At 39.9% G+C, this 12,055-nt stretch overlaps 1 protein-coding gene and 1 long non-coding RNA gene across 2 annotated transcripts in view; one reads left to right on the top strand and one right to left on the bottom strand.

Annotated features, from left to right (window-relative positions):
• LOC147752571 (uncharacterized) overlaps window positions 1-6,608 on the bottom strand; it is a 33,869-nt gene extending 27,261 nt beyond the window's left edge. The window contains exon 1 of the mRNA XM_086971234.1: window positions 6,163-6,608. Coding sequence (XP_086827360.1) covers window positions 6,163-6,174 — 12 coding nt within the window. The 5' untranslated portion in view covers window positions 6,175-6,608. The remainder of the gene's footprint in view (window positions 1-6,162) is intronic.
• Window positions 6,609-6,861: 253 nt separating this feature from the next.
• On the top strand, window positions 6,862-10,456 carry LOC147752570 (uncharacterized). Its single transcript, XR_015313706.1, has 2 exons — window positions 6,862-7,036; window positions 9,477-10,456. It is a non-coding gene; the product is annotated as an uncharacterized LOC147752570 (long non-coding RNA).
• The last annotated feature ends 1,599 nt before the right edge of the window (window positions 10,457-12,055 follow it).

Raw genomic sequence — 12,055 nt, 5'->3', positions numbered from 1 at the left:
AAGAAACCCGAAAACACACTGTAGAAATGAATCAAAAGCCAAAATATCCCAGAATTGGTTGAGTACCTTGGCAAACAAAGTAAAGCAGGCTGATAAAATAATTACTCGACAGATATAGCGAATTAACTGCAATAGGATAACTATCGGTGTATATTTATTACGTAATAAGTGTAACACTAACAAGTCCACAGCACGACAGGCGCAAAGCAAAGTTTACGTGTCCGTCTAGTAATAATAATAATAAACTCTGGAAAATTAGCCTAGTTAACCGGTGTTAGTCAGATTTGATAGGATAGCACCCAACGCTCGTTCACAGTTGTTTTTGGTCAAGCTTAATCATTTCCTAACAGTTCATTGAGCCTAACAGTAGAGACTAGATAAAATCGAGCTGGTTCAAACGTCAGAAATTAAAAAGCACTTAATCTAGCGCTTCTGATTTTCGAAACTCCCAACATGCGTATTAGATTCCACTGCGTCATATACTTCCGTGCTTTACCCAAATATGCCCTACGATGTTCAAGTCATACAACGCATAGGTAGAAGTACTCGCATCGACTCTACATACATACATACATACATCGTACATAAATCAAAGGATGGGTAAAAAAGCCTGTCGAGTTTTTGACTACAGGCAGCATTTGCTCAGAACTATTAAAAAGGAATAACTGCTTAATGTATAAATCGGCAGTATTTTCGACGGAGAGCATTTTTAAAGGAATAGAGATAGCTCTTTTAATATCTACCCCCTATAAGCTACGTGCTGCGTTCAGAGCTATGGTAGTTTTTACGATTTTGAAAAATCGAGCGATACCTCTTGGAAAATTTCTTTATGAAATACTAGTGATTATTTGCTTTTGATAGAGAAGCAATGAGAGTATCTTTTTTTAACGTTTAATTCGTACAGAATAATTTTTGGTCACTTTAAGCGTTCTCCATACGAGCACAGCGTTTCCTATCTTTTTGAGGAACATTCTGAGTTCATTTTATCTAAAAAAAAGGTTTCTTTCAACGCCGACCTTGCATTTGGACAACCGTTTGTGCTCCTGGTATAAATTTTGAAAAAGTGTTATAGTATTATACAAATAATCATCGACCACCTGGCGGTTAACGTTAAAAGCACATGGTGGCATCACGGTGCTGGGAAGCTATTATAGAAAAGGGGAACCAATGGAAAGACATGAATAGAATAAAAAGAATATTCGACAGGTTTGTTTAAGGTCTAAACCCACTCAACATCCATAGGTTAAATATATTATATAATCACCCAATACCTTTAAGGAAGCCTGTTCTAAAGCGGTCCAAAATCGAGTCACTCTAGTTTGCTCTACACAAAGTACGACTGAAACAAAGTAGGCTTATTTGTATCCGATTCATTGCAAATGCTAGTTATTTACAATTATAATCATCCTGACAAGAATAAGACAACGCAGCACTGTCTTAAAATAGCAGATACTTTGACGTAGCCGACAAAAAATAAGCAGAACCTAGATTCGGATCTATCCCGAATAATAGATAAATGACTAATTAAAAATAAGTAGTTCAATAGTCTTAAGTAACCAATCATAAATCAAAGGAAACTGACAAATGCGAAGATTCTTGTCGTTTGGGTGGCAACGGTATGTATTCACAAAAACGAACACGAAGATGATTCGGGCCGAGCGATCATGAGCAACGTAAGCAACACATTAAGGACACTCAGCTTCGGACATCCACACTAGGGCATTACTAAGCATTACTAAACCTTTGGCGGGTAAGTTGACGACGTACCATCTGTGTAAAGTTTGAACTTTTGAGCGTGATATAATCATCATATCACTCCATTTGTGTTATTTGGAATAATTTTTTCACTCAGGACACGAGTACTTCATATGTTATAATTTTGCACGTGGAAGCTACGCTAGACAACGCAGCCGGATATTGGATTGTTGCTGTATCAATACCGAATATTGTTCCGGCAAGAGGGCGACGACTCTTGCTCGAAAATAATTTATCTTAGAAACTTCTCTCACAATTCAACTATCAAATAAGTTAATTATAACGAGCGCCTCTATGCAGTTTATTATTAAACGTCTGTTGTCGTGACAATTACCTTATTTTGTTACACCTGAAGCGTATGGGTCTAGCGTAGAGTATGGGTCGGTAGCGGAGCTTGAACCAGCGACCGCAATCCTCTTCGCTGGCTCTTTGAGGCCGGCGCCAGAAGTTTTCATACGTAACAGACTTTAGTTTTTCTATAGAAACTAATGTTATAATAATATCGACCATCTTCTTAGCAAGCTTATTCTACCAGAGGATTCTGATCTGCATGAAGACACATTTTTAAACAGATTTATACAAGCCAACGCTATTGTTGTATAACACAAAAGTAGATGGACAAGTTAAATATTTTAAAACTACAGCCTGCTGTTTAGGACTTCAGAGGCTAGCGCCCAATTATGCTTGACTACAGGCTCGCCAGTTTTCATTCGTAGAACCAATGTTCGTCAATCCCGGACTACCATTATTATATGCTTATGAGTTGCTATTTCTAGACCACTTGAATTACTTTTAGCTTGTCTGACGCTCGCAAGGACTACCACTAAGGTTATCTGTCATTTTTTCCAATGTTTATTTAATGTCCAAGGGGCTTATTTACGCCCTCGGCAGGTATCATACCTACTTCCAAAAAATGCCGTCTCACTGCATGGAGAAGTCATAATGTTCTTTGGTGTTGATGACTGTTCATAGTCAAAATCCAACACAATTTAAGAAACATTCCACGCACGCACACATAGGTAGTGTTACAACTACTGAATTCAACAACATCAAAATGGAACAAGCCAACTATATTAGGCTGCATTAAATTGAATCTATACGCCACCAATTTCCGGTCGAGCACGAGTGCGGCTGACATCGGCACCACGTATTCCTCTGCCGTCTGATCTGTCGTTTTGACGAATCCTCAAATTAAATCAGTGCGACTATACAGACGTTTTAAGTACCTGGCGGGAATAGACTGTGACTGCCTGTCATTTAACGTCCGTCCATGAATCCGTAGCGATCCAGAGTCGGTCTCAGTCAGAGAGGTATCGGCTTCGTAAATACTGCCACAGCATATAGCTATCGTCTAGCAAAGCAGCATTGGTCGTCAGAAAGAACAAAAGAAAAAACAAACTTTTTTCGCGAGGGCAAATTGTTAGTAGCAAGGACGCGTTTAGCAATTATGTAAGATGTGAGTGACGAGATAAGTCAAACAACGACCTCGGTCGTGTTGAGGGATTTACCCTTCGCATCCGGTCTGACACGCATTTGGCAAGCGTGACTTCATTTGAGTTGCTTCGTTCGGCCAGCATAGGAAATGTGATAAAAGTTGTCGCACAGAATCACAAACGAAGCACCAGACTAAGTTAATAATATACACTTCGGCTAAGAAACAATATTTTGACCCAGCAGTCCATCATATCATGTTTGCTTGTGGGGAAATCGTAAGAGCTTTCGTCAGTTCATAGCAGACATTAGCAGTGTAAAACTCGAAACAGTCACAAAGAGTCCAATGCTGTTAAGTAGGTGCTATTCAAGCATCGTTGTCAACCGGTACCCTCTAGAAATTCTGCTAAATATAGCGGGTTGAGACATTTTGCTTATGGTTCACAAACTTCTTACAGAACTGCAGATAGATATTGGTCTATGAAAGGCACACACGACGTTTAATAATTTTGTTTTTCAACAGATATAATTGTTCGTCATACTATTCTATTCGCCAGCCCCATGAACTGTAGCCATTATAACGTATGGTGAAATACCTTCTCATATTCTTTGAGCGAGGTAGTCATGGTTTCACTACATCCGACTTACTAATTGAAACGTGAAAGTTGAATTTATGGCCAAATCGAATTAAAAGGTTACAAAAGATAATGCACCCGTAGCAAATTAATTATGGTTAGATTATTTTTGCCATCAGAAAGTAATATTCCATTACTTTTTTCCGCTCGTTTGACTTCGCAAAGGTAATATATTTAGCAGAAGTCTATGTGATCATATATGCATGATCATTGTTTCCATTTATATGCCAATTCCAACGATCATCGGAATTTTTCTGCATGATGGCTTTTGGTCAAGGTGCCCTTGAATCAACTGATCATCACTATTATCAATATTGTGATCAGTCACTCTATTACCTAGTTCGTAATGCAAAAAACCCCATTACACATGTTGCTTCGAGGACAAGATGTGTGATGAACTTACACTCACTCTACCTTGCCTTAGTAGGCGATGCTGAACTAACTAGATCAATGTCGTCCTAGCATTGAATTGGCTTTTTATCCTTTATTTGTCTCTTCTTCTAGAGCCGTTCTGAGTAACTCAAGAGCGCGGCATTTGTCGCTGAGCGCAGTGTCATGGCCACAATCGTAATACTAAACACGTAATACACATATTTATCAGTGATGATGTCATATAACGATCGTGTATATTTGGCCATCGCTGCGGCTCGCCAGTGTCGCTGCCCATACGCTAGTTGCTGTCAGCCATTTTGCTAAAGTTAATCGTTGGGTTTTATAAGATAGTCGATGTTCTATTGAGTTAAGAACGGTCGTTGATTCGTTCGCAGACTTGGGCTTTCCGTGTTCGGTACTTCGGTTCAGCGTAACGTTGCATTACAATCATATGACCGTCGTCCAAATAAGGTAAGACAGTAAGAGCAACGGCGACAATTGCTAGTCCTGTAACAACGATTTTAGTGGCAGTATTACAGATGGAGTAGAGATAGATTAGAAATAAGAACGAGAGCCAGCTAGACAAACACTTATAGATGACGTCGTCGTTAAGGGGGCCACAATCGGTGTCATCGTTGTTGTGGCCAGTGGTCTCTGATTCCTTTCCTCGTGTCGGTTTGGCCCATGGAGCAACAGCGTCAGCGAAGGGGATGATGGTGATCAACAATAGCGAATCGATTGGAAATGTGCCTTTATCGAGAACCCCATGACTAAGCGAGAATGTGTTGATATTGCATTCAATAAATCTGTTGTTTAGCCATTGATTATAAGCGCAATAAAAACGTAGACAGTACGAAACTAATTTGCAGTGGCTGATAAAAAAAAAATTGATCCAGCTCGTACAGTTGCTGATCTGTTATGTACGTTTCAACGGTTCGCAACTACCAGCCTCTCTTAATTTTATGCGTAAGGCGGACTATATATTGCACTTGAATACTCACATAATTATATTATTTTATTATTTAGTGTAATATTTTACACTAGCATAATTCGTGTCAACGCTGAAAATAGATATATTGGATACAAAAAAAAACAGGCGCTTGACGGATAGGACTTCCAGGAATATAAAGGTATGAAATATAAGTATATATTTTGCTATAACATTGAACTTGAATATTTGTGAATTTATGTGCGTTCTTCATTACAATTAGAAAATGGTCATACGGAAACATTTTTATATTACTGCTTGAACCTTTCGACAGAACCTTAAAAGGTATGTACGCAGCATTCGTACTTCATTAAATTAGATCTGAATAATAACGTGTTTCAGAATAAAAGAAAAAAGAACCACAAACATTTCACAAACTATTATTTCAGGAGTGGTACTCAAGGTAATATTAGTGCTACATACTTCGTGTCATAAGTATCAGCCGCCAATTACAGGGCTAAGCAAGTATATCGTATCCGAATCATAGGACGACTATGCATCTTATGTTTTTTTGCAAGGATATTTTTCAGATTACTGAAGTCGAGATATAACCTAGTTGGTAATAATACAATGTTCCAAATTTCTTCGCATATATTCAACGTGGCGTCCATCCTGTAATGGACAAATGGCCTCTAGCGCAGTACTTGTTAAAGTGTTTGAGCTACTAAAAAAAAAGGAGATCTTCAAATTTCAGAATGTCTAATTTTCCAGCTTTGTTACCGAGGGTTGAATAAACGCAGGTTTATACATATGCCTTGAAAAAGACACACTAATATACTAAAAAAATACTATTTTTACCGTAATATAAGGTGTTAAGTAATGCTGAGCATATATAACTGTCTCTTTTGCTCAAACGTTATTTATGGTTCACCTAGGACGGTACGAAAATATTGCGTCACTATCAAAAATGTGCTAGAAAAATGTATATAAAAACTGTAATCAGGACCCTTTCACCTCGATGATACTTATGCCAAAACTTACCTTAATTACCATTTTGATATTAGCCGTATGTGTAATTGCACAAGGATCGCTGCCGAACAGTGCTGGATAATCGTGGAGCAGCTTTCAATAAACACGCTACGGCCTACAGGCAAGGCTGCACAATCCTACACCACAAAAGTCCTAAGGCGTTCCTCTCGATCTGTCCTGTATTTTTATTACACCTTAGAGATACACCTGCTGAACTGAGTTTCGGCTAAAACTTGTCCCCGCCGGCCTGACGTCGATCGAAAATTTCCTCGACTCCTCCAGCTACACGCACTTCGACGGCGTTCGTAAGTGCACTGGGATTTGCGCGAAATGCGACCGGACGTGCAAATGCATAAGTAGTCGAAATTCGTTCAGTGTCGACGATCGCGGCGCCAGTAGAGTCCAATACGCTTGTGGTAATCACCGTAGTGTATATCAAGGTGATGCTACTGGTAACACTATGACACTAATTCTGGTACGCGATGCTGACACTGACCGCGGCTGTACAGTCTCTCCGAAAGAATACGGTGGCGTTTACGTGCAGCGGCAATGAGCCGATTTTCGGTGAGGCGGTTCTACGCGTGCAATAGCAGCATCATCATCATTATGATCACAAGTGTACCACGAGGAGCAGCAAAACAGCTATAAGACGAAAGCAGCAGCGGCGGCGGCGGCGGCAGCAGCAGCAGCAGCAGCAGCGCGTACGTAACTTAGTTACGCGCGCAAGAAAAGACGCATCATCCACTGCTAACGCCATTACCGGAGCCGTCAGTTCTCCTACGTATGCCATTCCAATTTTGTGAGAGCTCCAGTAACCAACGACACGCTGCCGATTCGCCATCACCACCAACGCCTATGACTGCCGTTAGCGTCGACAATACATGAGGTAGTTTCGTACGTTCGGCAACACATCGGTGGGTGACGAACAGAGCCCCAATGGAGCAAATACGCGGGCGGTAGATTTTCGCTTGCTATTAATATCAAGAAACAATTAACGATACGGTTGTCGATAAACACGATACGTTTCATGACTGTCTCAAATAGCAAAGGTTATGTAGGTTTTTTTAGATGTGCATCCTGCATATTTGCCAGTGTGTCACAGCTCACAAGCTTTCAAGGCTGCAATGTTAAGCAAAATATTACACCGGAGATCGCATGATCGGTTTTAGCGTGGCAGCAAAAAAATGTCCATAATGTTAAGTTTATGAATAGTGAAATTTTATGGCTCCTATGTAAGGACATCTTTTTTTTAGGATCGTCTACTACAACTAGCTAAAGCTTGAGTTAGTTAAGAAACTATTCATTCAGAAATTGCGATTTGTTATACCATTGACATCTTGATATTTTGCCCCTGTAAGATGATGTCTTTTGATATTGGAGAAATACGGCTACCTGGACCTACCGTACCCGCACCCTAAAACAACAGAAGGCTTCATTTCGCAGAAACCCCATCATAGGTCATAATATTGTTCGCTTTTGGATTTCATGTCCCCTTCTGTTATGGTCCATTCTTCATAAACCGTTGTAGATACGGCTCGAAAAATCACACAGCCCCCTGGCGATAAAATTATGAATCACGCTTCTAAAGATAATTTCCTATATACTCAATGGTTAATCCTTACTCAAAAACGCTTTATGCGTATTGAAGAAAAACTTGCTTGGGTTGTTTTGGAAAAGAAAGTAACTTTTTTGATTAATCTACCACAGGGTTGGGTCGTTTTTGGAGCCCATGAAGAGTACAACACAAAGCCCTAGAGCAAGGAACCTTTTAGCCAAACGGAATGAAATTGCTCCAAAAATATTTCTATTTATATTCCTACTTGCAAAATAAACAGGAGGTTTGATAAGAACATTTTATTTATATTCTCTACTGCTAAATTTAATACCATATGTCCAAAATTATTAAGTAGCTCCCTGAAATATAAAACAAAGCGAAAGATAAATTCTAATTAAAATTTATATCTTCTTAGGTGTTTCTAGGAGTTCAATAGGCAAACAGGTTGCCACTGTACCATCATGGGTTAAAACATTGCTTTATCATACGCTAAGTATGTGAAGAACGCTAGGTTTAACTTGCAAATACCAATAGTCGTATTAAAAGTAGCAACTTTAAACGTCGCGCCCTAAGGCCGTAGGACTCGATCTCTTTAAGTTATTCAGCCATATGAAATAAAGTTTGAAATACAACGCAACCTTAACAGAATTCATAGCTGGAAAAGGCTGCGGTGAGATGCTGACGCTCTCTACGCTAGTAATAATCACACTAATAATAGCGTTTAATTTAAGGTTTGTAATGAATGAACAATCGAATGGTGTATACAAATAAGAGATAGTCATTCTGTAAATGTGTAATGCCTAAAGAAATGCGAGAAGTTGAATTATAGTTTGGACTAGAGTACACTCGAACGTGTTTGTCCATGTGTCTGCTGTCCATGTGTTTACACTATGTTGTAACGTTAGATGCTATGTTACATCTAGTTTTAATAGTATGTGCTAGCTGTGTAACAAAAGGCCGCCTCACATTTAAAAACAATCCCATGGTATAACCTCCAACGCTAGCCGGTCAGTCAGCTCACACTCGACTCATCAAGATACTCGCAAAGCAGAAATTTCACACAATATTAAGACAATGCAGCCCAGGACCTGCAGCGGTATTCGGTTATTCCAGGACGTCGAAGCAAAGATTAACTGCAGAAGCTTTGCACCACGCAGTGTGCGGCCCTTACGGATATATTACCGGCGATGAGTTGGACGTCTATTGACCATGCAGAAAGCTACAATACTTCATCTGAGGCAACTACTCAACCGTGCTTAACATTCGGTGTTATTCATATTTATATATGTATCGCTCGCTTGATTTTCATACAGCATCCAGCAATTTCTGTTTATAACTCTGCCGGCAACGCATCCGAATAGCATACCACTCTGACGGTGGCCATATTTTATTCTGCGATACTATTGTGAACAAAAAAAAGGGTACCCTAGTAGTTACCTGGTCCATATTCAGCTTCACGCATATAAATTTTCATCAGTAATCTGTTTAAACTGCATTATGATTGTTAAATTCATAGAGCAGTCGTTGATAGCAGAAGAAGGGACAATTGAAATTTCTCGCAAAAGTACTGCGTGCAATGATTACATGACAAACCAAAACCTGTCTGTTTATACCTAGTCTTGTCCATCCTTTCCCCTACTGCCCCACTCACCCCTGCATTTACTCTTAAGTTTCGTCTCTTCTCATGACTTTTACGACCGTATGCTCCCACACGGTGTATGCAGGGGCCCTTTTGATCCTGTTGTGCCTGTTATTGTCGTCGTCGCTACAGGAGACCGAGTCATTGGCAGTTACCAGTTTGTAGATTTGCCCATTGAACACGCGACGATGGACGCGACTAACCTGGCGGGAGCGACCCACGCAAGAACGAGCCGCTGTTCTATATGTCGACATTGCTTTCGCTGCTGCTGCCGCTATTGCCGATGCTGTAGCAGCAGTACCAGCACGCGCAAAACAGCACACAGCATCTTTAGCGACACTGGCACTGTTATTCCGTTGAGTAGAAGTAACCTTGCGATCGTCGTCGATCCCAAATACATAAACATATCCTGCTATATGCGAACGCATACATCGCTATCAGTAACAGCGACGAAGCGACTCAGCGGAGTAAAGCAGACCACAAGAGTTCAAAGCAAAAAATCCATCTGCCACCATCCACTATCAGCGCGATCAGAATGACCGTAGTCACCATCATCATCATCACCGCCATAAAAACCGGACGAATAAAACAGTGAGAGCAACAACAAGGACAACAGCAGCATCTGTATTGCAGTTTGACTTACTTCGTTAAGTGCGATATTTCGGCCTAACACAATTCAGCGCATCCGACAAACGCCTACGACTGAAAAAGTCCCAGTTCCGGAAGCTAGATGGAGCCACCGGATAGATACGCCCATCACAATATTTCAAGGGTGTATGTACGATAGTAAAGACGGTGTTGTTGCAATCGAGATAGTAGCGCCATGTTGCAGCCAGAATATAGCCGTTGCGTGACTTCTATTATACGCCGCGGTAGACCTTCTTGTCGATATGGGTATGAAACAACATACGTGAGCGCTATTGCGGCCTGGCTCACCAACAAGAGCTGCCATTATTATTGTTGTTGCTGTGGTAATTGTTAATGTTGGTATTATCGTAGGGGGTGGTGGGCGTCTGTCGCTGCAACCGCCAGCGCTGTTCGATCCGTTTGGATGAACTGTTAACATCATTCTTGTGAATAAAGATAAAGTATGAAAAAGCGAACGAAAAAAAGCACGTTTTTACTCGTTTATTCGTTTAGGGGGCATTCGCGTAGGGGACCAGAGCAAGTAAAGCAGGGACATAATGAAAACGCAGCAACAATAGCCGGTTCAATCAAGTTGAACGATAAATAAGGTGAACATGAACAGCAGAGTACCGAGAAAACAGAAGAGATCCATTTAAAAAGCTAATTATCAATAAGATGGTGGTGGTGGTGGTGGTGGTGGTGGTAATGTTAATGACTTCTGAAGTCTGGACGGTACCATATGTACGAGATAACAGTTCCATGCTCATGTATGAGCCAAGTTAAACTGAAGGAATAAATACAAATATTGATTTGATATGGGTGCGTTAATGATACCCAACAGGAATGGGTTCTGAAAAAATAACGTGGATAGGTCTATAGTTTATTATTACATACTCTTATATATTTTTTCGCCGGACGTCAAAATAACTCTGTAGTAGCAGTTAACATTTTGGGGGATACCAAATATCTTCTATATGTGCGAAAGTGAAACACACGATCAGTGCTTCCACTCACAATTACAGGTCCCCTAAGAGAATCTATTCATATTCAGCCTTCTAGAACCTTCGAGTATAATAAAAAAAAGCGTCATAGCTTTTAATCTCTCAAATATGGCAACATGATGAAGCTCCTCAGGAACTGGTCGAGTATTGTAAGCACATTAGAGTTATTTTACTACCTTCTCAAATCGCCTAAGGGCCCTCTCCGAGAAATCTAACTTTTATTCCTTAATACAAACGACGTTTTGATCGTCTTTCATGATTTATTTCTTGTTTCTATTATCGATTTCATCCACCCCAAGACCAATCCAATGACTGCTGGGGCAATTTACTGTTAGATTACAATATCCTTCCTGGCTGCAAGGGCAATTTTAATATCTCTTCGACCCGCTGCTATACAGGAAACTGTATAAGTGGTTAATTTTATCTTCACACAAACTTCTATGCATCGTTGAGAGAGGATACTGTTAATTCCTTGTTTCATACGGCCTAAAAAATAAACGTTTTAGTTTTTTTTCCCTTAGTATAGTAGCTTTCGATAGCGCTTTATGAATTTCATGATCCAACTAACACCTTGCACCTTACTACAGGCTCTATTCTACTTTAGCTTTCTTTATTGGAGTAAGGCTTGACAATATGCAAAAGATCAAAGGATTAAAAAGAAAATCCGAAACTGCTTTGTTAATATTGAGATACCATACTTTATCAAAGGATTTTGTCGAGAGCAATCAATGTTGTTTGGTAGCGTACATGATACTCACGGTTATTTGCAGCCCCCCCCCCCCTAATATTAAAACATAATTTTTTTTCAGCCCGAGCTTTCTAGTTAGGTCATGTTAAAGTTTAGTTCTGAAAAATGCGTAGTTTTAATTCTGTTTACACTATGAAAAGTATTGACCGGAAGACACACAAAGAATTACCCATACTGTAAAAATTGGAGAAAAAAAACTTTAATAATTACCTACACACTGGTCAATCGAAGAAGGGGTTGAGAATCTACTATCTAGAAACTTTGTCGTTCAACTCGGTCTTTAAAGTCTACTTTGAAGCTAATACTGACGTGACAAAACGTTTACCTCAGGATCT

The sequence above is a fragment of the Varroa jacobsoni genome, unplaced genomic scaffold (assembly GCF_002532875.2).
Source record: "Varroa jacobsoni isolate VJ856 unplaced genomic scaffold, vjacob_1.0 scaffold_1159, whole genome shotgun sequence".
Taxonomy (NCBI): Eukaryota; Metazoa; Arthropoda; class Arachnida; order Mesostigmata; family Varroidae; genus Varroa; species Varroa jacobsoni.
Note: the sequence above shows the minus strand (reverse complement) of the source record. Positions and strands in the feature narration are given on the sequence as shown.